This window comes from Pteronotus mesoamericanus, unplaced genomic scaffold (assembly GCF_021234165.1).
Source record: "Pteronotus mesoamericanus isolate MK-2021 breed Mesoamerican mustached bat unplaced genomic scaffold, CSHL_Meso_final contig_56, whole genome shotgun sequence".
Lineage (NCBI taxonomy): Eukaryota > Metazoa > Chordata > Mammalia > Chiroptera > Mormoopidae > Pteronotus > Pteronotus mesoamericanus.
This window is the reverse complement of record NW_026555201.1, coordinates 6,450,295-6,474,660: the sequence shown is the minus strand read 5'-3', so window position 1 is coordinate 6,474,660 and position 24,366 is coordinate 6,450,295. Positions and strand designations below refer to the sequence as shown.

General features: G+C 38.5%; 1 protein-coding gene across 1 annotated transcript in view; it reads right to left on the bottom strand.

The window, feature by feature from the left end:
- Positions 1-18,282, bottom strand: part of XPOT (exportin for tRNA) — a 38,259-nt gene extending 19,977 nt beyond the window's left edge. Inside the window, exons 1-9 of the mRNA XM_054580041.1 lie at positions 17,880-18,282; positions 14,397-14,530; positions 11,158-11,240; positions 6,754-6,810; positions 5,977-6,046; positions 4,782-5,000; positions 3,763-3,947; positions 3,503-3,671; positions 306-542 (exon numbers count right to left, since the gene is read on the bottom strand). Of these exons, the coding sequence (XP_054436016.1) occupies positions 306-542; positions 3,503-3,671; positions 3,763-3,947; positions 4,782-5,000; positions 5,977-6,046; positions 6,754-6,810; positions 11,158-11,240; positions 14,397-14,456 (1,080 nt within the window). The 5' untranslated portion in view covers positions 14,457-14,530; positions 17,880-18,282. The remainder of the gene's footprint in view (positions 1-305; positions 543-3,502; positions 3,672-3,762; positions 3,948-4,781; positions 5,001-5,976; positions 6,047-6,753; positions 6,811-11,157; positions 11,241-14,396; positions 14,531-17,879) is intronic.
- Between the last annotated feature and the right edge of the window lie 6,084 nt (positions 18,283-24,366).

The window sequence follows — 24,366 nt, the reverse complement described above, 5'->3', positions numbered from 1 at the left end:
TAAAATAAACTATTTTTAACAAAATTTCTACTGTATTTAGAAGTAAAAATAATTTTAAAATGAAAAAATAACCTAAACCTGTAATTAATTGTGAAGCTTATTGTCAGTCTTAAGGATTTTAGAACCTGGCAATTTGTTTTCTGGCTAAAAAGTTTAAAAAAGAAAAGAAAATGAAATATATTAATATTTAACAATAAATGTCATTAGGTAGTAGAATTATGGCTATTTTCATTTCTCCTATTATTTTCCAATTGTTTATGATTTCTATATTATCCACTGAACAAAGAGTTAAAACAAGGACTCACTTGTTTCAAAATATGAAGGTAATCATAACAAAATCCAATAATGTTAGAAGAGATATCATCATCCTCATGAATTAGTAGCTGCAACATCAGTGCCACTTTTGTTTCAATAGCTTGTAGTGCCTCTTGAGCATTCTTCATATCCCCATTCTTTATTAATTTAGTCCAGCTAACTATCAATGACTGTCCCATTCCATTTACCAGTTTAGAAAATCTGGCAAGGAAGTCGACATCTTCTTCCTAAAAGGAATCAAGACAGTCTTCAATTTAAACCACCCATCTAAGAATAAGAGGGAAAACCTGAAATTTCTGAATCAAGTGCCAAATATAGGATTCAATTTTAAACATTAGACATTTAACAATTCTATCATTCTGGCTGGGAAATTTTTAGAATTTGATTTCTTCTACCATTATCATATACTAATACTCTTTAAAGCAACTGTTTTTAATGATTATAGTCCAGTAGACATTGCTAACTTATAAAAGCTTAAAAACACAGATGGGATGTGTGGTTTTAGAACATTCTCTCTAAATTACTGAATTTACTAAATATGCTCTAATATTAATGCTGTCATATTACAGTATGTGTAACAATTTACAAGAGTCCTTTCTGTTACTATTTAATTTGAGCCTTAACTATGCTGCAGAGATATTGCTATTACAATTACCTGCCTAAGGTCCTATCAATGTTAGAGCCAAGACTCAAACTTAGTTTTTTATTAATTATCCTTATTATGTTATTCTATAGAAATAGATTTTTACCTTCACCATTTTGTCTTTTACCAAAGGCTAAATAAGATAATTATTAGCAATATAAGAAAACAATACTGTTTGTCTTTCAACAAGGAAAACACTAGAGCCCCACTACTGACATATCAGCAATACAAAGATATTTGTATTACAAAGGTAAAATTAAAATAACAACCTTCAAATTGTGTATCTAAATTACTAATTTACCACAACCAGAGTTGCTGGTTAAATCCTAACAACTCAAATGAGTAATGATTCAAAAGTATGATGAAAACAAAACACGTAGACTTCCGGCCAAGAAGGAGGTGTAGGTAAATACACTTTGCCTCCTCACAAAAACAAAAGACAATCAATTTAAAAATGAAACAACCAGAACTGCGAGAAAATCAAACTGTATGGAAGCCCAACAAACAAGGAGTTAAAGAAGTAACATTTATCTAGACGGGTAGGAGAGGCTGAGATGCTCAGCTGGGGCAGAGAGGACGTGTAGCAAGGTGGCGGATGAAAGACCTGGCAGTCTGCATTTGTGTGCAGATAAACTGGGAGGAACAGCTGTGGAGCGAGACAGACCACACAACACAGAGGTCCAGTACAGGAAAAGAAAGCCTCAAAACCTCTGGCTGTAAAAACCTGTGGGGGCTGCAGCAGCAGGAGAAACTCCCAGCCTCATAGCAGAGTTCACTGGAGAGACCCACAGGGTCCTAGAATATACACAAACCCACCCACCTGGGAAGCAGTACTAGAAGGGCCCAATTTGCTTGTGGGTAGTGGGGGAAGTGACTGAAAGCTGGTGGAGAGCTGATCAAGTGGCATTGTTCCCTTTCTGACCCCTCCCCCACAGACAGCATCACAACCCAGTGACCTGGGTTGCCCTACCCTGGCGACTACCTAAGGCTCCACCCATTACAACATTAACAGGCATGCTGGACAGAGTAATATGGCCCAAATGAAAGAACAGATCAAAGTTCCAAAAATAGAACTAAGCAATGAAAAGAAAGCCAACCTATCAGATGCACAGTTCAAACCACTGGTTATTAGGATGCTCACAGAAATGGCTGAGTATGGTCACAAAAGGGAGGAAAAAGTGAAGGCTATAAAAAGTCAAATAAAGAAAAATATACAAGGAACCAAAAATGAAGGGAAGCAAACCGTGACTCAAATCAACGACTGGGAAGAGAAGGAAGAGATAAACATCAACCAGAACAGAATGAAGAAACAAGAATTCAAAAAAATGAGGAGAGGCTTAGGAACCTTTGGGACAACTTTAAATGTTCCAACATCTGAATCATAGGGGTGCCAGAAGGAGAAGAGGAAGAGCAAGAAATTGAAAACTTATTTGAAAAAATAATGAAGGAAAATTTCCCCAATCTGGCCAATAGACTTCCAGGAAGTCCAGAGTCCCAAAGAAGCTGGACCGAAGGAAGCACACACCAAGGACCATCATAATTACGTCACCCAAGATAAAAGGTAAGGAGCAAATCATAAAAGCAGCAAGAGAAAAGGAAACAGTTACCTACAAAGGAGTTCTCATAAGACTATCAGCCAATTTCTCAAAAGACACCTTGCAGGCAAGAAGGGGCTGGAAAGAAGTATCTGAAGTCATGAAAGGCAAGGATCTACACCCAAGATTACCCAGCAGAGCCACCATTTAGAATGGAAGGGCAGATCAAGTGCTTATCAGATAAGGGCGAGTTAAAGGAGTTCATCATCACCAAGCCCTTATTACATAAAATGTTAAAGAGACTTATCTAGGAAAAAGGAGATCTTGTCATTTACTATGAACAGTAAAATGACAAGAAACTCACAAGTATCAACAACTGAACCTTAAAAAAAAACCCAACAAAAAACTAAGCAAACAACTAGAACAGGAACAGAATCACAGAAATGGAGATGGGGTAGGAGAATGGGGAAAAGGTAAAGGGAATAAGAAGCATAAGTAATAAGTACAAAATAGACAGGGGGAGATTAAAAATAGTATAGGAAATGGAGAAGCCAAAGAACTTATATGAATGACTGATGGACATGAATGAAGGGGGGAGGAATGGTAGTGGAGGAGGTTCAGGGCGGAGGGGAATAAAGGGGAAAAAAAAAGAAAATAAAACATTTATAAGTATAATTTTGGTCAAAATGCACTGTCATATAAATAGTATAGTGCCTTGCTACTGCACATGTGGTTTGTGGATCAGTAGCATCAGCACCACCTGGGAGTTTGTTAGAAATGCACAACTAAAAGTACCATCCCAGATTTTCAAATTTAAGAACTGGTATAATCCATTGTCTAAGACAAATACTACAGAAACATTACGGCTTTCAGGATACAGTGTTTCCTTATTATAATCTCAAGAAGAGTGTCTAACATTTAACAACAACAACAAAAAAGCATATTTAAATTACTACCTATACTAGTTCGTTCTAACAATTTTTAAAATTTTATACATAAATTTACTGACCTGGTCAATGATGAAAAACCCAGCAGACTGTAACACTTGACACAAAGATTCTACTAGTTTCATTTTATCAACAGGATCCATTCCTTTATTTACAATTTCAAACAAACAGTCACATGCTTCTTCCCGTAGGACTTCTATTGACATATGACCTAGCAGCATATTTATAAACCTGGCAATGGAATAGAATTATTATAATGTTTTCTAACTCATGATTTTCACATACTGTGTCTTGCAGGTTTATATTTTAAAAATATACTTACCTATCATTGGCTATAAGGGATAAGTCTATCCAAGATACGTAAGCCCCAACTACTTCAAGGCACTGACATGTCACTTCTGAATTAGTATACTGATAATTTTGTAGGATTTGGTACCATGATTCCACCAAGTTTGGAATGCACTGTTCCCTCATGGTATCTTTTATTAGAGTATTTCTACGAGCCTCCTAAAAACAAAACAAAACACCTTATATGCAATGAAAGCAGACTACCTCATGAAATGATGTTTCATACTATAATAACCGCACACAATGATTACCTCGCCACTAAACTTCTAGACTTGCCAACACATTTCCTACTTATCAGCTCTAAAATCATATCTGGTATATCTATTTTCTCCTTTTGTTCTATTCCTCAGTGCCAGGCTTAATTTCTTATTAAACACAAATGGTAAATATGTACTACTTAAAAATCTTAGGCATGTGCTAAGATACTGCTCAATATAATACAAACATGATACCTAAACAGAGTGGCAATAACTCAAATGCATGATGATTATCTTTATAAATGCTAGACACACAATGAACTTAAATTATACACACTTGAATTAAGCTATTTATATTGAGTTCTTTAAAAATAAGGAGACGGTAATACCAGGTAATGAAACATAGAAAGACCAAAGTGATGGGCTATGTGACTGAGAATACAGAAGAACCCAGCATTGATTCATAAGCAATGCTTCTTCCTTAATGACTATATAGCAGTAAATACAGACCACATTTCCCTACAAATTCATAGGAGAAAATAAATTTGTGTATTTCACTGGAGAAAGTGCTAACCTAGTCATAAAAAAATCTAAAGAAATACTCTAATTTCAACCTATACTTGGTGAGAAAAAAACCAAGTTTAAGTTCCTTTGTAAAACAAAATTCAAAATGTTGAGTCAATCTATAATTATTAAGAAAGTATGTCTCAAAAATAAGAGCCCTGCTCCTTTTATCTGCCCATAACCTCCCAGAAAATCTACATTACAAACTAGATATCAATGAGAAGTTACTGACCTCTGATGTATGTACCACATCACGATCCACCAATTCTGAATCAATAGCCATGAGGATTCGGAGGTACAGGTCTATACCCCTTGGATTTAGGTCCACTACTGAGAGAATGTCAAAAAAAAACTTGGGCCATTTAGTGAGATATTCTGTAACAAAAAGCAAGGCGAAGACTTGGGCTGCTTTATTTCTTATAAAGGTCTTCTCTGGTTGGGGATTCAGCATCTGATGATCAGAGAAACAGTCCATGAAATTAAATGTAAATAGAAAAGATTCAAACACATTGTTTTCTTATTTAACATTAATAGGCAAAAGCACATCAAACTTCAACATGGTCAAGCAAAAAATATGCTTGAAATTTACCAAAGTATTTAAGCAACTGACTGTATAGGGAACCATCAAATGAAGATAAGTGCTAATTATTACTTCTCATTCTTAAACTTTTAAAGTTTCATGTGCAGAGTTTTACCAATTTTCTACGAAAAAAATTCAATTGTTTTCCTTCTAGCTACTTGTTCTTCATGGGAAAATAAAAATTCTAACTATACAACTGCTTTATATATACGTTACGATTAGCTAAAACTAATGTAAAAGAACATACTGTGAATAAAGAACTCTATTTGCCCCTCTGAAAAAGGGTCTTTGTGAAGAGGCTACTCAAGAGGGCTCACCTTTATTTTTTATATTTTTTATCATTTAAATAATTTTACAATTACAGTTGACATTCAATTTTATTTTATATTAATTTCAGGTGTACAGCATAGTATTTAGACATTTATGTAATGTACAAAGTAAGCCCCCCTGATAAGTCTAGTACCCACCCGGCACTATAGGTAGTTATTACAATATTACTGCCTATATTCCCTATGCTGTACTTTATATCTATGTAGGAGGGGGGTCACCTTTAAGAATGAACAGAAAGTTGCTTTTGACAAGTATTAAAAAATAATTACATTTTAAGACTAACATTTCCATAACATGTCATGGAAAGCATTAACAGTTTCAGTTGTTGATACAATTTAAAATTATCGCTAAGTTTTTAATCTACCTATGATCTTCAAAACAAGCACTTCCTAAAAAAGCTACAGGATCAAATGGAGGATAAATGAGCAACATTTTTTAGGTAAAGTTGTAAACTCTTGCAAAAATAAGAATTTAAATGTCTAGTAATTTGAGGTACTGAATGAAATTACAATTTTACCTGAGCCTGAAGCCAAGATATGAGCGTCTCCCTAATTAGTTGTTGTTGAACAGTAGTTAGTTCTGAATATCTGTTCAAAATAGAGAAAAATAATAAAGGCTATATTTGATACCTGCAGTTTTAAAAAATAAACACCTCTTATACAATTGAAAAGGAATACTGTGTAACACTCAATTATCTAAAATTCTCCAAAATAAATTGAGAAAGCCTCTTTCTCATTACTGCTTTAAGGAAAAGACAGGCGTGGGACTGGAGGATAGCGTATCAATATTGATATTACTGGTAGTTTGACTGGTGATTCAGTTTACATTGAAAATATGGCAGCTACACAATTTTTCAAATGGAAGAATGTCCATGTTCTGAGTTCTGTGGATTACTGAATAAATCAATAGACAAAGTAAGGATTCCAACAAGCAGTGATCCATTGTCTTCACTTAAATAAGTTGAGGGTTCTGAATGCAAGTGCTTACGCTGCCACTCAACTCCAACAGAATTTCCATGTAGTAGAATAGGCTGGGTGTTGCTAGATCTGATATTTTCAGAGAAGCTGGAAATCCATTCTCCTTCTTGAAATGGCTGAATTTTTATATGTAACCAACAAATTCAGTATTTTTAAAACTCTTTGGGACAAGTCAAAATACATCTCTAAACCGGATGTGACATACAGTGTTAATCTACAACCTGTATTACGGTTTCTCTAAAAAGGGAAAAGCTAATTTAAAAAAAAATAGCCTCTCCCTACAAATCTCAGAGTCAAACAGTGAGAAAATGACTTACTTATATTTAACTTGATGTTCTAATACTTGAAAGCAGAAAAACTTTATGTGATCATCACTGGAAAAGAGAAAATTAGATAAGCAGAGTATGAATTGGGAAAAAAGATAAAATATTAATAAACAACGTAGTTGTAAAGTTTCTCAAATTAGATCTCTGACATGCTTTCTACTTATTGACCTTACTTACTACATTCATATTTATTTATTTAAAAAGCTATGACAACTTTAAATATTATACAATATTCAGTATTTCCACTAAATCTGGCAAGCAGAACAACCAAACAAATTAAGATTCACCTTAAGTATAGTGCTTTGCAAATAGAAGACACACACCCTAAATGCCAGATGTTAGGACTCCTGGAAAACTACTAAAGCCTAGGTGTTAAAAGTGAACCTCGGGGTTAAAATGACTGCCAGAGACTAGATGAAATCAGATATGGCCATCAAAGTCATAGGTAAAATTCAACCCTAGACAGTTCTAGTTCAGCCAAATCCCAACTAAGCAGAATCACCTGGCTAGCAGTCTTTCCTCAAAACTCATAAAGAAAACCAAGCTACAAATATATTGCCCTTAAAAAGGGGGAGCAAAAATCAGTATCCACCAATTATCTACTTTCAACCATCTCTCAAGGGTGAGCCAGAGCTGTAACGAGCCAGCTAAAAACTAACAAAGTCCCTTTAATGAATAACAATCTATTCATCCAAGATAGTTGGTTTGAACCAGGCTTAGTCATGGAATAAATTTTTCATATATAAAGCTAACTGGTCAGTACAAGACTGGACATGTTATCTTCATTTAGAAAATAAGAATTAACCAAACAATATTTTCACCCATGAGATGAAACTTAATTTCTTGAAGGTTGTTTAAGTTAGTTTTTAAATAGTGTATCTATATATATGTAAATATATATATAAAACACATATATAATTGATTATGTAATTACAGTTGTCCCAATTTTCTCCCTTTGCCTCCCTCCACCTAGTACCTCCCATTCCTTCTGACACCCCTTCCCAGTTCATGTCCATGGATCATGCATTTAAGTTCTTTAGCTATTCCATTTCCTATACTGTTCTTAATTAACATCACCCTGTCTATTCTGTACCTACCAATTTGTACTTTTTTTAAAAAATATATTTTATTGATTTTGCTATTACAGTTGTCCCAATTTTTACCCTCTCGCCCCACTCCACCCAGTGCCCCCCTTTCCTCCAGCAATTGCCCCCACCCTTAGTTCATGTCCATGGGTCATGCACAGGTTCCTTGGCTACTCTATTTCCTATACTGTTCTTAACATGCTCCTATCTACTCTGTACCTACCAACTACGTTTCTTAATCCCTGCACCTTTTTCCCCATTCTCCCCCTTCTTCCTCCCAACTGATAACCCTCCAAATGATCTCCATATCTATGATTGTTTCTGTTTTGCTTGTTCGCTTAGTTTTTCAGATTCAATTATGTAAGAGTTGTAAATTTATTGCCATTTTAATGTTCATAGTTTTGATCTTTTTCTTAATAATTAAGTCCCTTTAACATTTCATATAATAACAGCTTAGTGATGATGAACTCTTAGCTTTACTGTGTTTGGGAAGCACTTGATCTGCCCTTCCATTCTAACTGATAGCTTTGCTGGATAGAGTAATCTAGGTTGTAGGTCCTTGCTTTTCATCACTTTGAATACTTCTTGCTAGTCCCTTCTTGCCCTCAAAGTTTGAGAAATCAGCTGACAGTCTTATGGGAACTCCTCTGTAGGTAACTCTGCTTTTCTCTTGCTGTTTTTAAGATTCTCTATCTTTAACTTTTGGTATTTTAATTATGATGTGTCTTGGTGTGGTCCTTTTTGTGTCCATCTTGTTTGGGACTCTCTGTGCTTCCTGGTACTGCATGTCTATTTCCTTCACCAGATTAGGGAAGCTTTCATTATTTTTTCAAGTAAGTTTTCAATTTCTTGCTTCTCCTCTTCTGCTTCTGGCACTCCTATGATTTGAATGTTGGGATGTTTGAAGCTGTCCCAGAGGCTGCTTATACTAGCCTCATTTTTTTTTTTGGATTCTCTTCTTCTTGCTGCTCTGACTGAATGGTTTTTTTCTTCCTTCTGTTCTAAATCATTGATTTGATTCTCAGCTTCATCCACTCCACTGTTGGTTCCCTGTAAATTTTTCTTTATTTTACTAGGTGTAGCCTTCATTTTTGTCTGGGTCTTTTTTATATTGTTGCCGTACCCAATGAGTTCTTTGAACATCCTGATAACTAGTGTTCTGAACTCTGCATCTGATGGGTTCTTTATCTCCATTTTGTTTAGTTCTTTTTCTGGAGTTTTGTTCTGTTCTTTCATTTGGGCCACATTTCTCTGTCTCATTTTGGAAGCCTCCCTGTGTTTGTTTTTATGTATTTGGGAGAGCTGCTTTGACTCCCTTAGTAGTGTGGCTTATTGTAGAAAAGTACATTGGTAAATTGGATGGGGTGGAGTTTTAGGTAATCCCCATGGCCGAGCAACGCCTGTGAACCAGGTTGATGGAATCTCTGCTATTGTGTCACTGCTCTGTGACTCTGCGTGGAGGAGGGCTCAGAAAGGGGACAATGCTGCTGCCTGGCCTCTGTAATTTTGTTTGGGAGGAAGCTGTCCCCTGGCACTTGCACTGAGCCAGACGCTTCAATTTCTCCTCCATGTCACTGGTGCCCTTCCAGCTACTGCCCTGAAGATGAAGCCCAGAGGGAGTGAGTCTGCATAAGTCCCAAGTCTTGTGGGCCCTTTGAGAGGAGACTCCTGAGAATCATGCTGTTTCTTCTGCCACCCAACCTCCACTGGATTTTACAGCCAGAAGTTATAGGCATTGGAACCCTGGGCTGGGTGGTCTGGTGTGAGACTGGGATCCCTCACTCCCAAGGTACCCTCTTGATTTTTATCCACTACATGTGGGTGAGGGATCAGCCTGTTCTGCATCTCCACCCCTCCTACCCATCTGGATGAATGTGATTTCTTTAATTCCTTGGTTGTTGGACTTCCATACAGCTCAATTTTCTGATGATGCTGGGTGATAGCTGTTTTGTGGTCTAGTTGTAATTTTTGCTTTGATTGTGTAAGGAGGTGAGTCGTGTTTACCTATGCCTCCATCTTGACTGGCAGTCTCATCTTGGCTAAAGTTAGGTTTATTTAGCATCTCTAAGACCTTAGGGTTTCTATCCTTATAATAGATGACACTGAAGCCTTAGCTAATCATACAAGACTTCGATTTCCTACTCAAAAAATAAACTGCCCTGGCCAGGTATCTCAGTTGGTTAAAGCATCACTCTAATACACCAACATTGTAGGTTTGCTCCATGGTCAGGGCACATAGAAAAATCAACCAGTGAATGGGTAAAGAAGTGGAACAACAAATCAATGTCTCTCTCTCCCTCCCACCTTTCCCCCTTTAACTCTAAAATCAATAAATAAAAATTTAAAAAGTGAACTACATGAAGCCTTTAATTACTAGCTAGTCCTTATTTACACTAAAACAGATAGCCTCAAAACCAACTTCTTCCCTCAAGTGGAGCACTTGGTTTCAGCTGTAAAAATGTAGTGACTGGTAGCCACAGCATGCTGAGAACTCCACTAGGAGCCATCACTAACCACTGAGAACTCTCCACAGAAGCAAGGTGTTTGCTTGCAGCTGGTCAGCTGTGTTTCCCTGTGTTATAACTATGCTAGTTGTACCTCTTTTGTAATTAAGTTAATTAACTATTAAAAAACTAATGAAATGACTATGATGAGAGTTCTTATTTTTGTAAAAATTAAGTTGAATGCTTTAGAAAGACTCCCTGGGAACTCACATTGCAAGGGGGGAATCCTTGTACATGTGATGGGGGCTAGATAATAACCACAAGACTTGGAGAGGTGGGGGCAAATAACTTAAAAGATTAGGAATCTGCATTCATTGTTCCTCAATCCATTACAGAGACCCAAAGTGGGAACTGCAGAGGATGCATTATGGGTCTGATCAATGTAAGAATGATGAAGCATGTACACAAAGACAAGACCTTAGTCCAATGTCAAGGCTGGTAATTGAATGCTTATATACTTTAAACTAAATTAAATTTATGATTACTTTCTTTACCGACTTTTTAGAAAACCAACTATCATTCGTATCATAGTAAAATAAGGAAGTTTTTACTATACTCCAATTGGGATCTGCTGTCAGGTTACATGGTTTAAGGCTAAGGATAGTTTTACTGAAAGGTCAATCTTGGAATAGCCAAATTATTAGTTTACTATTTTTTTTTTCATTTCTATCCTGAGTGGTTTCCCAAAACCCAAGTCATAAAATATTTAAATGGAAACATTCTCCACATACAGGTAAATTAAACAGTCCCATCAAGTTCACAGAAATTTAAATTCTGAGAGTCATGCAAATTTTGTTCTTCATTACCTGTATGTCCTCTGTGCTAGAGCTTCTGCACACACCTGCCAGGCATCTGGGGAGATCTTTAACTGCTCAAAGTAGGCCAGGGCCTATAAAATTGCAAAGCAAAAATGCATTTGGATTGTCAATCTCAATGCCCTGTCAACAGTAAACAAATATTCTGTGAGTCAAAGACCTAAAACAAGTAAGTGAATCTAAAGAAAAATAGCTAAGATGTTGATTTTGAACTTCTGAATATGTGCTACTTAGTGATCATTCTAGAAAAAAGGTTAAACAGAAAAACAAATCCATCCGTTAGATACTCAAACCTCTTTCCTTATAGCCAAGGAGACAACACAAAAATGCTCTTCAGATCTCACTGAATTATTAGGTGGCTTGAGAAACAAAAATACAAGTGCTTGTCAAAAGCAATTTGGCTGGTATGGCTCAGTGGACTGAGCTCTGGCCTGCAAACCAAAGGGTCGCTGGTTCGATTCCCAGTCAGGGAACGTGCCTGGGTTGCAGGCCAGGTCCCCAGTAGGGGGCATGCGAGAGGCAACCACACGTTGATGTTTCTCTCCCTCTTTTTCTCCTTCCTTTCACCTCTGTCTAAAAATAAATAAATAAAATCTTAAAAATAAAAAAAAGCAATTTAAAAAGCTATACAAAGGGTAGTTTTCCTATTTAACAGCAAATAGGCTATTAAAGAGGTGATTATAAAGGGCAAAACAGATTCTGTATACCATTTGGGTTACAATTAAACAGAGGAGACTGTTTCAATTAGACTATATCATGTAAGTTCCCTAAAATGTGAGATTAAAATCAGAGTAAAATGGCATGATATGAATATAAGAAATTATGCAAATAACTGAAAAATTCAAAGCTTTAGGCAACATGTTTCTCATATGTCTATTCATGAATTCAGGGCCTTGTTCTAAGAGCAAGTGTACCCTGAATGTAGCACCAAGTCTATGTGCTCTCTACCAGACTGCTGGGAAAATGAGGAGTGTCTTCTGTGGCTCTTTTATATGTATTTATTTGTATACATTTGTGCATATTACATATACACTAGGTCAAGATGTTCAATTATTTTTTCCCTTGGATTAGAGTTTAAAAAAAAGCAAAACCCCCACTTTTTCAGGGGCTAGTTGCCTCTATTATGTAACTGTATGAATGAGGGAATGGGTTTTCTTCGTGGTCTTAGTGGCTGCTCCATTGGCAGAGAACCAAGATAAATGAAAGTGTGGAAATGGGAGATTGCCTAGTACTATCTAAAATATAAATAATAACTATCTTTAGAAAATAAAAATAAAGGAATACAATCAGCTGCAAAAGAATATAGTTCAGTTGCTGTGTAACAATATTTCACAAAACCTAGGGTTTCCTTTAGGACTATCTCAAAGGCTAGGACAGGCAAAAAGGTAGAAATTACTCATGTATGTTGCATTACTAGCTAATATTTCACTTACCAGAAAAAGGAGAGTAGGGGGTCAGCTGCTAGAATTGTCTCTAACATACCATTTTATTTAAATAATAACAAGTTTTAAGCTGAAGACAGATATTCTATTCATGAAAAAAACTGACTCAACAGCTAGAAAGTTTTCCGTGTTTATCTAGACTTTGTACTCTAAATGCATGTTACCAGCATTTAAAAATTTTCTTTCTGGCAATGATGAACAAATCAAAGCTTTTATTACATTGTTCTTCTATCTCTTACCTTCTTTTTAATAGTTCACTGTCTCTAAGTGGCAACAGAGTCAGTTCACCTACTTTTACTGCCCATGTAGAAAACAGAGAGCTACGTGGGCTGGCAGTCATTTACCTTACACCACCACGTTGAGTTAAGTTCCCACTACTGAACTCCAACACCAGGACTATCAGAGCTCACTTTTCCTTACGATTCCTTCTTTTTCATCCTACTTGTCACTCGGGCTGGCTTAATGAGATATCAGATCAAGCCTAGACTACATATGCCTGTGACTTACAGAACCCATTTTTATTGATTTAACTTCTGTATTAAAAACACTAACAATTAGTTTTATTTTTCTGAAAATCATGGCACATTAAAAAAAATCTGTCAGATGGTGAATTTAAAAATAAATTTCATAAAAGGAACATCAAAAAACAATAGAGTAGGCCAATAACCAAATGCTAAAAAGGCTTTTAGTTATAATAACCACACAATACTAAGCCAGAATAAAGGTAAAGATCTAGGATGCTTCAACTTTGTGACTAAAGAGTTTAAAGGCAGGCGGCTTAAACTTCTATGAAAAGAACTATTTGTCTACATCCAGAAGACCTGGACTTCTAATGCCTTTTGATGCCCTAACCAGCTGGACAGGTGTGTTGCAATTAGCTAGATATTTAATTCTCAATTCCTATTACTTCCTTCTATCTGTAGGGCTGGTTGCTTATTTAACTTCAGAGGCATGCACATGATGCTATGTTAAAAAGTACCTGGAATTTTTTTTATTATTTAAAAAAATTTCTGCTTAAAAGCACAACAAAAAGTGCCATAACATTTAGTGAGGTTGTTAACTTCTTTTAGCACATTTATAAAAGATATCCTTTGCTATGAGAAGTAGAAAGAAAATGCCTCTCCTTCCACTCATCCTATACTTCAAACTACCCACATGTCTTTAAATATTTAATTATAGGCTTGCTCTTTAGATTCTTCTTCTATCATCTAGCTATAGTCATAATTACAGGTGTAGACTACATTATGTTTAATTGTTTACGTTTACCCAGATATTGCAGCACTTCATATTGGATTCCTTGCCATGTTATCACTTTAAGTAACCTAAGACCTGAGTTTATGGCATATCATAACTGCTTATTTACATGTCTGCCTGGACTAAATAACATGGATGTTAAATATCACTAATGTGAGGGTTAAACAACTTTTGTATGCCAAGCCATGCAATAGAAAAATAAAATATGCATGTCTGCTACTATGGAAAGTCCCCGGAACAATCCTTTGCATTGCAACTTTTACATAATTATCAATAATGATTGATGTGACATAAAGACCTACCTTGAATCATATGAGATTTTAATACTTTTGTTGAGTCAATGGAACAGAAAATAAATCACAACCCTGTTTCTGTATTCAGAATATATTCATATACCTCAAATTTGATTATCTCTATTCATTTCTACCCAAATTAAACCTTTATTGTGATATGCATGATATATATTTTGTATTCAAGTGCTCTAATCCAAATCTGTGATAACATGCTTTAAAAAAGTAAGCCAACTTAACTTACCCTTTGTCTGAAGTCTGAATCAGCATTTGGATTTAGTCCTAAAAGAGCCTGTTCATCCATCCCTGCTGCTATACTTGGAGTTTTCTGATCCCAACAGATGTGCCCTCGTATCCCACCGAAGAATCCACAAACATCTGGACACACACAAAAAAGTGGAAAGAAAACAATACTTGATAAATGAAATAGATGCTTATCCAGAATACCATAAGAAGTGGAAAGAAGTTTAAGTGTTAAAAAAAAAACTTATTTTGAGCCCTGACCAGTGTGGCTCAGTTGGTTGGGCGTCATTTTGCAAAGCAAAAGGTCATGGGTTCAATTCCCAGTCAGGGCACATGCTTGGGTTGTGGGTTCACTCTGGTCAGGGTTCATACTGAAAGGAAATGATTGATGTTTGTCTCTCACATGGATGCTCCTCTCCTTTTCTCCCTCCCTTCCCTTCTCTCTAAAAATAAAAAACAAAAACAAAAACCAACTTCTTTAGAAACTATCCAAATTAAAACTAAAGGAGCCTAACGTCTCAAGAATGAATCTGCTAAATAGTCCACAAATGTGTAATTTCTAAAAATCTAAAGCATGCCATTAAGTTTCTTGAATTTTCTTATTTTTCAAGATGACCAAAAGTATAGAAAGTAATTATTTTCTACTTTAAATAGGAGGATCTAATTTATGTAATGCTGTTATGCACTATTACCAGTACATAACTTAAAAATTAATTGTGCAACTATGTTAAAAAAATGACAAATACAGATTTTATTATGTTAATTATAATAATTGCCTGCTTCCATACAGCAATACCACAAACTTAAAAAATATTAGAATGCCTGGCTAAGTAGTGACCTCAGAGTTCAATACTCTTAATGAAATCCCTACAAGTACTTCGAGAGAAGTCAAATGAAAAGGAGGAAGAAATGGGAGTGAAAAATTGGTTAATCTAGCTTTTGAACAATGGGCTAGCTGACTTTTACATATCATTGCTCTTGCCAGCCAATTCTAGAAATGTATTTCAAAAAGTACTTTTAAATAATAGCTATAAAAATTGACAGACAACTTAATAGTATTCTTATTTTAGAATATATATTTTTAATTCTCTGGAAAGTACTTTTTCACATTAGTGTCTTAACATTCTCAAATAAGAACATGATAAACCCCAAAGACAACCTGGTTTTTGATAGGATGCATATTTATTTGAGGAAGCAGGGAACAAACTCTAAATAATGTGAAAATCACATACATTCTCTCTCAAGGCCTGAGATAGGAACACCAGGCCTTACTACTCCTAGTGAAAAGGCTGGGGGGCCTCAACTTTTTTTTTTTTTTTGGTTTAATTATCATAACAGAAGATCAGAGCCTAGAGAGGCCAAGAACCTAAGGGGTGGGCAATGGGGGCACAGCCATTGCAAAGGTAAGGCCAGGATCAGAAGCAGGTTAGAGGACCTCCCTACTACAATGGACTATTCTGTCTTCCCCATTCGGGCCTGCCCAAATCCAATGATAAATCAGGATATTTGCTGGGTGCCTTGAAGAAGAAAGCAGACTACAGCAAGGCAGGGTAGCCCTCCGCTGCCCTCAGGATTAAGGTCCACTTACGAATGGCTCCTCACCAATCTGCACCCCCACCGCACAAGGCCAGTGGTATTCTGCCTTTCAACTTAGGACACACTGCTCTTGTCTGTTACTTGGTTAACCCGTGCCTGTCCTTCAGAATTCAGCTTAGAAGTCACCTCTTTAAAGGTTTCTTGGATCTCCATTGTCTAACTCTGCCAAAGTGGATTAGATGCCCCTCCTAAATGCTGACAGTCACTGCCTGCTCACTAGTTTTCTCTCATTAACCTTAAAGGGCAAGGACTGCCTCACTTGAATACTCATTACTGTGTCCATAGGATACAACAGAACACAGGTTTTGTATTTGGAAAACCCTGGATTTGTACTCCAATCTTGTCATTTTCAAACTGAGGCCATGTGAAGAGCTGTAAAATGTGAGAGAGAGCCTTTTCTACAAAAAGGAAAAAGTGCATCTGCCTCATAAAGTTGTAAAGACTTCAATGAGGTAAGGTATGTAAAGTATGCCTAGCACATAGTGAGTCCTCAATAGGTTTTTTTTTTACAATTCAGAACTAGACATATGGGGGATGGGAACTACTTGGAGCATTCTAGATTTATCACATCATAGGAGTAAACTGGCATTTTAAACAGATGGGAAAACACAAGGCATACTCACCCCACCCCCGCCCCTGGACAAAAATGACAAGAAAATTCCCCTGAAAAATGCACACACATATATCAAAGATGAATTGAGTTTCTATAAACCCCAGTTTAAGAAGTCATATAAAAAGAGTCCTTGAAATTTGACATGGCTTTAGGAAAAACTGCTCAAGTCCCTTTGGTTTTACCAAGGACACAGCAAGTGGACCTAAGATAAAAAAATGGCAAATAAAACTACCTAAGGAAACATAAACTTGTTACAGTTGTCAGTACAGAAATAATTCTTCACAGAGTTAGTACCTGGATAATAATCAGTATGTAATGGAACATGATAAGTTACTTATTGTGTGCAGACACCTTAAAAGCTACAACCTATGTGAAAATGTGACAATTTTCCCCGTAAAAAGCTGCGCGTGAACACAAATTCTAACATGGCACAGACTTGCAGGTTTAAACATTTGTTACAATGCGATAAACACCTCAATTACGCATCTAGCAAATGTTATGGAGAAATATGAGCAACATAGTTAAAATACTAATCCCTAACTTTTCCTAGATAGCCATTATGGAATCAATATAGAAAAATTCTTCCACGCCTACTGAAGGCTGTTCAAAGACCAACACTGAATCTTCCAGTTTTAACACAACGCTGACAAGTCGCTTTAATAAAACGTAACTTCCCCCTGTAAAAACTAATTAGCACTTTCAAAAAGTACTCCTTTTTCTTCTTGTTACAGGAAACATTACTCCTGCAGAACTGTGAGGAAGGGTCGAGAAGAAATGGCGTGTCCCTGCTGGCAAATTACTATACAGAAATAACACTTTTTTTTGGTCCTGGGGTGGGGAGGGGGCAGGCGATCAAGTTTAAGTCCTCTGCAGGTGAGACACGCTGTAACTATTACAAACGGGCTTGGTCACGTTTATTAAATTGGGGGCCACTACTGATGCTGATCCTCCTTGGCCGGCCTTGTCCCGTTCTTTCCCCCGGATCCTCCCCTAAAGGGAGCCTCGTGGCAATTCGGGTGATGAAACACCCAGCAACGGGCGGCCACGCACTAGGGACACGCTCCGCGGCGGCCACAGCTGGTACCCACCCCCACCCAGCCTGCCCACCGTACGGGCGCACCGCCATAGAGGGCCCCCTGCCCGCACCTTCCCCAGCGTGGGGCTCCCCGGGGCCAGTCCTTCCAGTCAACTTCCACACAGCCTCGCTCGAACCAAGCCGGCTCCCAGTCCCTCCGCCCCGGGTCCCAGTCCCTCCACCTCCGAGCCCCACGTCACCTTCCCTATCACTCCATCCCGCCTCCCCGCCTGTACTCCCGAAGACCGGTCTGCAAAACGGAGCAGTGCCGCACGCAGGGAGCGGGGAGAACGGCTCTCGTCCTTGTTGCTGTCGTTCTCCACCACGGCCGCAGCGCTAACGCCGGATACCGAGCTGGCTGGGGCCAAGCGCCTCTCGCCGCTCCGCGTTTCCTCGCGCCTTCTCTTGCGTGGCGCCGGGCCGGCAAGCTAGCAAAGGCAAGCGGGTGGGGTCGGCGCCCCAGGAAGGGAAAGCGTGCGAGGCCCCAGCTAAGGCAGTCGCCACCACCGCTGAGTCAGCGCGAAGCGCGTTCCCCGCGTCGGTGCCGCGCGGGCCAGGGCCAGCAGCCTCATGGAGGGCGGACCGCAGCCCGCGGGCCCGGACCGGGGCGGAGGGCCTACAACTCCCAGCATGCAACGTGCCGGCGGTGCTTCCGGGAAGTGGAGCGCACACGCGCTCCCCGGAGCTGGCCGGGAGGCGTGGTCGTCAGGACCTGTGGTGCATGCTGGGATGGGGCATCCGGCCTGAATCCCTCCTGGAGTCTTGAATCCCTCCCGGAGTCCTGATTCCCGTTCTTTCTGCACCAGTCCAGGCCACGGGTCTAGATCTGCGAGCGCATTTTGTAAAACCGGGTTCGTCAGATAATTGGTAGATGAGAGTACCGAGATTCGGTTGACGTGGTCCAAACCACGTGTGAGTCAGTTGTTTAATACCTCGTCTATCGTCCCACATGTTACTCCGATGAGCGCTGAAAATTTTAAATTTCATTCCAAACATAATCATATTTGTCATTCATGAAAAAGGGAGCATTCTTAGGAAGTCATACTTGTAGGTTCCTTCTATGGTAGTGTTACCTCACTTTTTTTTTTTTTTTTTTTTTTTTTACCGATTTATTAATGCATCGAGGCAATACAGGGTTAGGCTGCATAGATTTGAATCCAGCTCCTTGTTCACTAGCTAACCTCAGTTTCAGGTGCGTTACATAATCTGTACTTAAGTTTACTCATCTACTAACCTCACTGGGTTGTGAGGATTGAGTTAATGTAAGTGTTTGGCACACAATAAGTGTTTGATATTTAGGTTTCACTATGGATTATTCAACCCGTGCTGAATACAAACCAGATTGCAGTCACTGGGACTACAGTAAATAACCAACAAAACTTGGGAAGGGGGAATGGGAAGAGACATAGAATAAAATTAATGTAACAACTCTGGCAGATGTGGCTCCATTGGAGCGTCGTCCCCTACACTACAGGGTCGCACGTTCCATTCTGGATGAGGGCACATACCTAGGTTGTGGGTTCCTTTCCCTGGTCAGGGTGTGCATGAGGGAGAATAACAATTTTAACAGCTATATTTTAGTGACCTATCATGTGCAAGATGCTACATGAGGCATTTCATATGTAAAATATCTTGAATTGCTTTTCCATCGGTTTGTAATTTACTTGCTCAGAATGTCAGGCTAGGACTCCTGTCCCTTTTTCAGTGTATCCCCAGAGCCTAGTACAGTGCCAGCCTGTAGTTATAACTCAGTAAGTGAATCCTTGCATGGATTCTTATGTTAGGGGTGTAGGTCAACTATGGACTATGGAGACCCAATCCTAATCTGGGTCTGAGTAGCTCTCAAGTCTCTAATTTGGTCAATATATTGCACTGCCTCATCTTAAAGAACATCAGAATACAGTGTCTTGTGTATTGTTGCTGTCTTTATTTGCCCTTTACATTTATAAATTATTTTGTGGATACTTCATATGTTAAATATCATATGATACTTTTTTACAATTTATGTAACATCTACAGTTTATCTGCAGTTTCTCTAGTAACATTGAACCTTTATGGTAGTTCAAATACCTAGGATTATAAAAATGTCTTTCAATTTCATAAATTCACATTATTTCAAAACAAATACGGAAGCACTTGATATCCAACTGAAGAGGACTTGGAAGTTATACTAAATTTGACCATTCCATATTCTGGTTATGCTGTCCATGAAGAGCAAGTTTCTAATCTCAGACTAATATAAAATGCCAGGTATTAAAATGTTGACAAATAACAGTCATTTTAACTTATGTATGCTTACATATGACAATATTTTTATGTATTAATTATAAACATTTTTGAGCACTTATTGTGCTCCAGAAACAGTTCTAAGATAGTAATCCTCACATCTCAATGAGGTAGGTATTATCATTATCCCCATTTTATAGATGAGGAAACTGAAGTGCATGAAAGTCAGCAGAGCTGGGATTTAGGAAAGACTAAATGCAACTTTAAGCAAACATAAGCAGTTGGAAGTGTTTATGAGAGGAGTTAGGACTTGTAAAAGTTCTCACACTCTATATAAACACTAGAACCCTACCAGAAACACTCTAAAAGTTCTATGGTTCTAATTTCCCCTTCCCTTGTCTTCTTTTCCTTCTGTAAATACCCTTCATCTTGGCACACGGTCAGAGTAGGCATGTGGCTTGCTATGTCTGTGTGCACTGGGTTGCAACCCTTTCTTTTTTCCCCCCGTCCTTTGTTGGTGACAAAACATCTAGTCAGTATTACTTTTCAGTTGACAGATTCAAACCCATAGTCTGACCCTAGAGTCTGTGCTCCTAACCTCTCTCTCGTATGAAGGTACATTACTGATGATGATGTTGTAGAACTATAGTACTAAGTCAGTTCTTCCTATAAATATGCATATGCTGAGTCCCCTTTCTTATAACAATGAAACTTTGTTCTGGTCCCATGTCTTCCCTTTCTTTCAGTTGCCAGAGTACTTGCAATTATTGTGATAGATAACATTTCATTATGGTTTACAATATGCCTTCAGATCTTTTCTAATTTGTTCCTCTTCACCTTGTAGGGATGGAGCAGGTATCATCACCATCATTTTAAATTTATAGATAAGTTGCAACACCGTAAAAGTCCTAGAGGAGAACATTGGCAGGAAACTCTCAGATATCCCACGCAGCAATTTTTTCACTGATACGTCTCCTAAAGCAAGGGACATGAAGGAAAGAATAAACAAGTGGGACCTCATCAAAATAAGCTTCTGCACGGCTAAAGAAAACATCAGCAAAATGAAAAGGGAACCAACCGTATGGGAAAATATATTTGCTAATGATACATCAGATAGAGGTTTGATCACCAAAATATATAAAGAACTCACACGACTCCACTCCAAGAAGACAAATGATCCAATCAAAAATGGGCAAAGGACCTGGGCAGACACTTTTCCAAGGAAGAGATACAGAGGGCCCAGAGACATTTGAAAGGATGCTCAGCATCACTAGCCATCAGAGAAATAGAGATCAAAACCACAATGAGATACCACATCACACCGGTCAGAATGGCCATCATAAACAGATCAACAAACAACGGGTGCTGGCGAGGCTGTGGAGAAAAGGGTACACTAGTCCACTGTTGGTAGGAATGCAGGCTGGTGCAGCCATTGTGGAGAGCAGTGTGGAATTTCCTCAAAGAGCTGAAAATGGAACTGCCTTTTGACCCAGTGATTCCCCTGCTGGGACTATACCCTAAGAATCCCAAAATGGCAATTCAAAAGAACCTATGCACCCCAATGTTCACAGCAGCACAATTTACAACAGTCAAGTGGAAGCAACCTAAGTGCCCATCAGTAGATGACTGGATCAAAGAATTATGGTCCATTTACACAATGGAATAGTACACAGCAGAAAGAAAAAAAGAACTACTACACTTTGTGACAGCATGGATAGAACTAGAGAGCATTATACTAAGTGAAATAAGCCGGGGGCGAAGGACAAATACCATATGATATCACCTATAAGCGGAACCTAACCAACAAAACAAAGATGCAAGGAAAATAAGACCAGTAACACTGAAAGGAAAAGAAACCAACAGAGACAAGAGGGAAGGAGGGAGGGGTGGGAGAGAGGAAGGAAGGGAAGGAAGGGGCAAGTCAAGGAACTTATAGGAAGGACTCATGGACAAAGCCAAAGTGGGGAAGGATTGAGGGAGGGAAAGGGGAGAGGGGGCAGGGGAAAGTGGGGGGGGGGGAGGCGGAGACAAATGTATTTGAAAAAATAAATAAAATAATTAAAATTTCATCAAAGATAGTTAAAAACATTTATAGATAAGGAAATCAAGGCAAATCTAATTTAAGTAACTTAAGTTACATAGCTAGTAAATGGTGGGCTAGAACCCTAGGCTTGATGTAAACCAAAATTAATATTGGATTGTAATAAAGAATAAAAACTGTTTATTTGAGCAGAAGGATCTGTAGCCCTGGAGACACAGGTTCAAGTAGTAACCTAAATTGTGCTCTGCTGAGACAAAGGGGAGGCTGCCTTTTACAGAGGAAGTTATCCATTCAGGTTCCCAATTAGGTCTGTATTATGTAAATAAGGTACCCCAATTGGTACAGTTCTGATTGGTCCAAATTGCACAGTCCCAATTGGTCAGCAATATGTTTCCTGATGGGTTGTTATAGAGCAATCTGATGGAGGGGGCATATCTTAGTCCATTGGTTGAAAGACAAAGCCAGGAACTACCTCAGAATTGTTGATTCTATTTGTGTAAATGAGCAGGAAGCCTAGAGTTCAAACTGACAATCTTCCCCGTATACAGAGTATGTGAGAAACCCCATCAGCAAATGGCCACTAAGCTCTTTTCATTTATAAAATTTGGGCCCACAGTTGACCATGGGGAGTCTATCTCAGCAGATAATTCCTTCTCAGATTTCACATCAAATGAATCCTGTCAGGGTCCACATTCATCCTTGCAATTCTTCCTTCTCTTGACTCCTGATCCTCTGTTATCCCCAAGCAGTATTTGTTTTGACTACTCCTCATATCTTCTCCATAGCTGTGTAGAGAAATGAAATTGTTACCTGAAAATATGTCTCTGTCATAGGGATTATTTTAAACTGGTTATTTTTAAGAAACAGCAGACCCTGGAGAAGCTCTGAAACCAAGCAGAAGTTACTCTTTGTAAAGGACATATACATTTATGAGGGAAATCTCCATTTATAAGGGTGTACCTGGAAGAGGGATGACTCAATCTCTAGAAGCTCTAATTAATGGAAAAGGCAACATTTATTTAGTTTTATTCTCACCTGAGGACATTTTTCATTGCTTTTTAGAGAGGGGGAGAGAGAGAGGGAGAGAGAAAGACAGAAACAGAGAAACATCAATGAGACAGAAGCATCGATTGGTTGCCTCTTGCACGCACCTGGACTAGGGACTGAACCCACAACCTAGGTATGTGCCCTGACTGGGAATTGAACCTGCAATCTTTCAGTTACAGGACAATACTCCAACCAACTGAACGACACTGGCCAGGGCAAAAAAGGCAACATTTAAACCTGTATAACTTTACTCTTGTTTCTTATGCCTTTTCTGGAAACCTCCCATAACTGATTCTCCTGACCCCCAACATCTTTTGTCTTTAGCTGAGGATATTTAAGGTGATGATTTCCACCATTTTGGCAAGTTACTCAGTTTTCTGTGGTTTCTCCCATGTATATAGGAGGTATACACTGTTATTAAATGTTTGTTTGATTTTCTGCTGTTTATACCTCATGTCAACATAATTCTTAGACTACCTAGAAAAACTGAGAAGGGAAAGGGGAAATTTTTCTCTTCTCCAGCAGCTGCCTTCTGGTTTTCTGCACTTACTCAGTAATTATTTTTATGGTTTCAACATTCAATTCTATGAAGATACCTCTCATTTTCTACCACTGGTTGTAATATTCTATACTCCCAACTTGTATTACTAGACTGTTACTGGCATTAGGGTTCTTGGGTTCCCCAAGATAAAAAATGAGAGGAGCCCTGACTGGGTAGCTCAGTTGTTCCGATACACCAAGGTTATGGGTTTGATCCTCGGTCAGGGCACACGCAAGAATCAATTAGTGAATGTATAAATAAGTGGAATAACAAATTGATGTTTCTCTCTCTCTCTGTCTCCCCCTTCTTCTCTCCCCCTAAAATCAATAAATAAAATTTTTAAAAAATAGGAAACTCCAGAGAAATTTCCAGCAGATTTTATTAAGCTTATGCTCAAACACAAGGGGAGCAGCACAGAGGAAAGGCAGGTCCTCCGAACTGGCCCAGGGGCTGGCTCTGCACAGCTGCTTTTATAAGCGGGGGACAAAGCAGGCTTGCTCGAAAATGTGGGCTTTTTGAAAAGGTGAGTTTGTAAAGGGTTCTGGGGAATGGACTTTTCCATGCCAGGGTGAGGATATGTCCTCCTTCTGTCTGTATGTTTGGTAACTATTGTGCACCTTCCCTGTGGGGGAAAGATGGTGGTGTTGCTCATTACTACCACCCCGGGGAGGTCGTATAGTGGCCACACCTTGATGAGCTGTGCACGTGGGTCAGCAGTTGAAATAGGCAGTTTGAAGGGAGGTAAAATAAGCCACCTCTGCCTTTTTGAGAGGAGAGTGGTGACATTTTTGCAGTCAGTCCATCATGAATTCCTCCTGACCAACTGATGTTG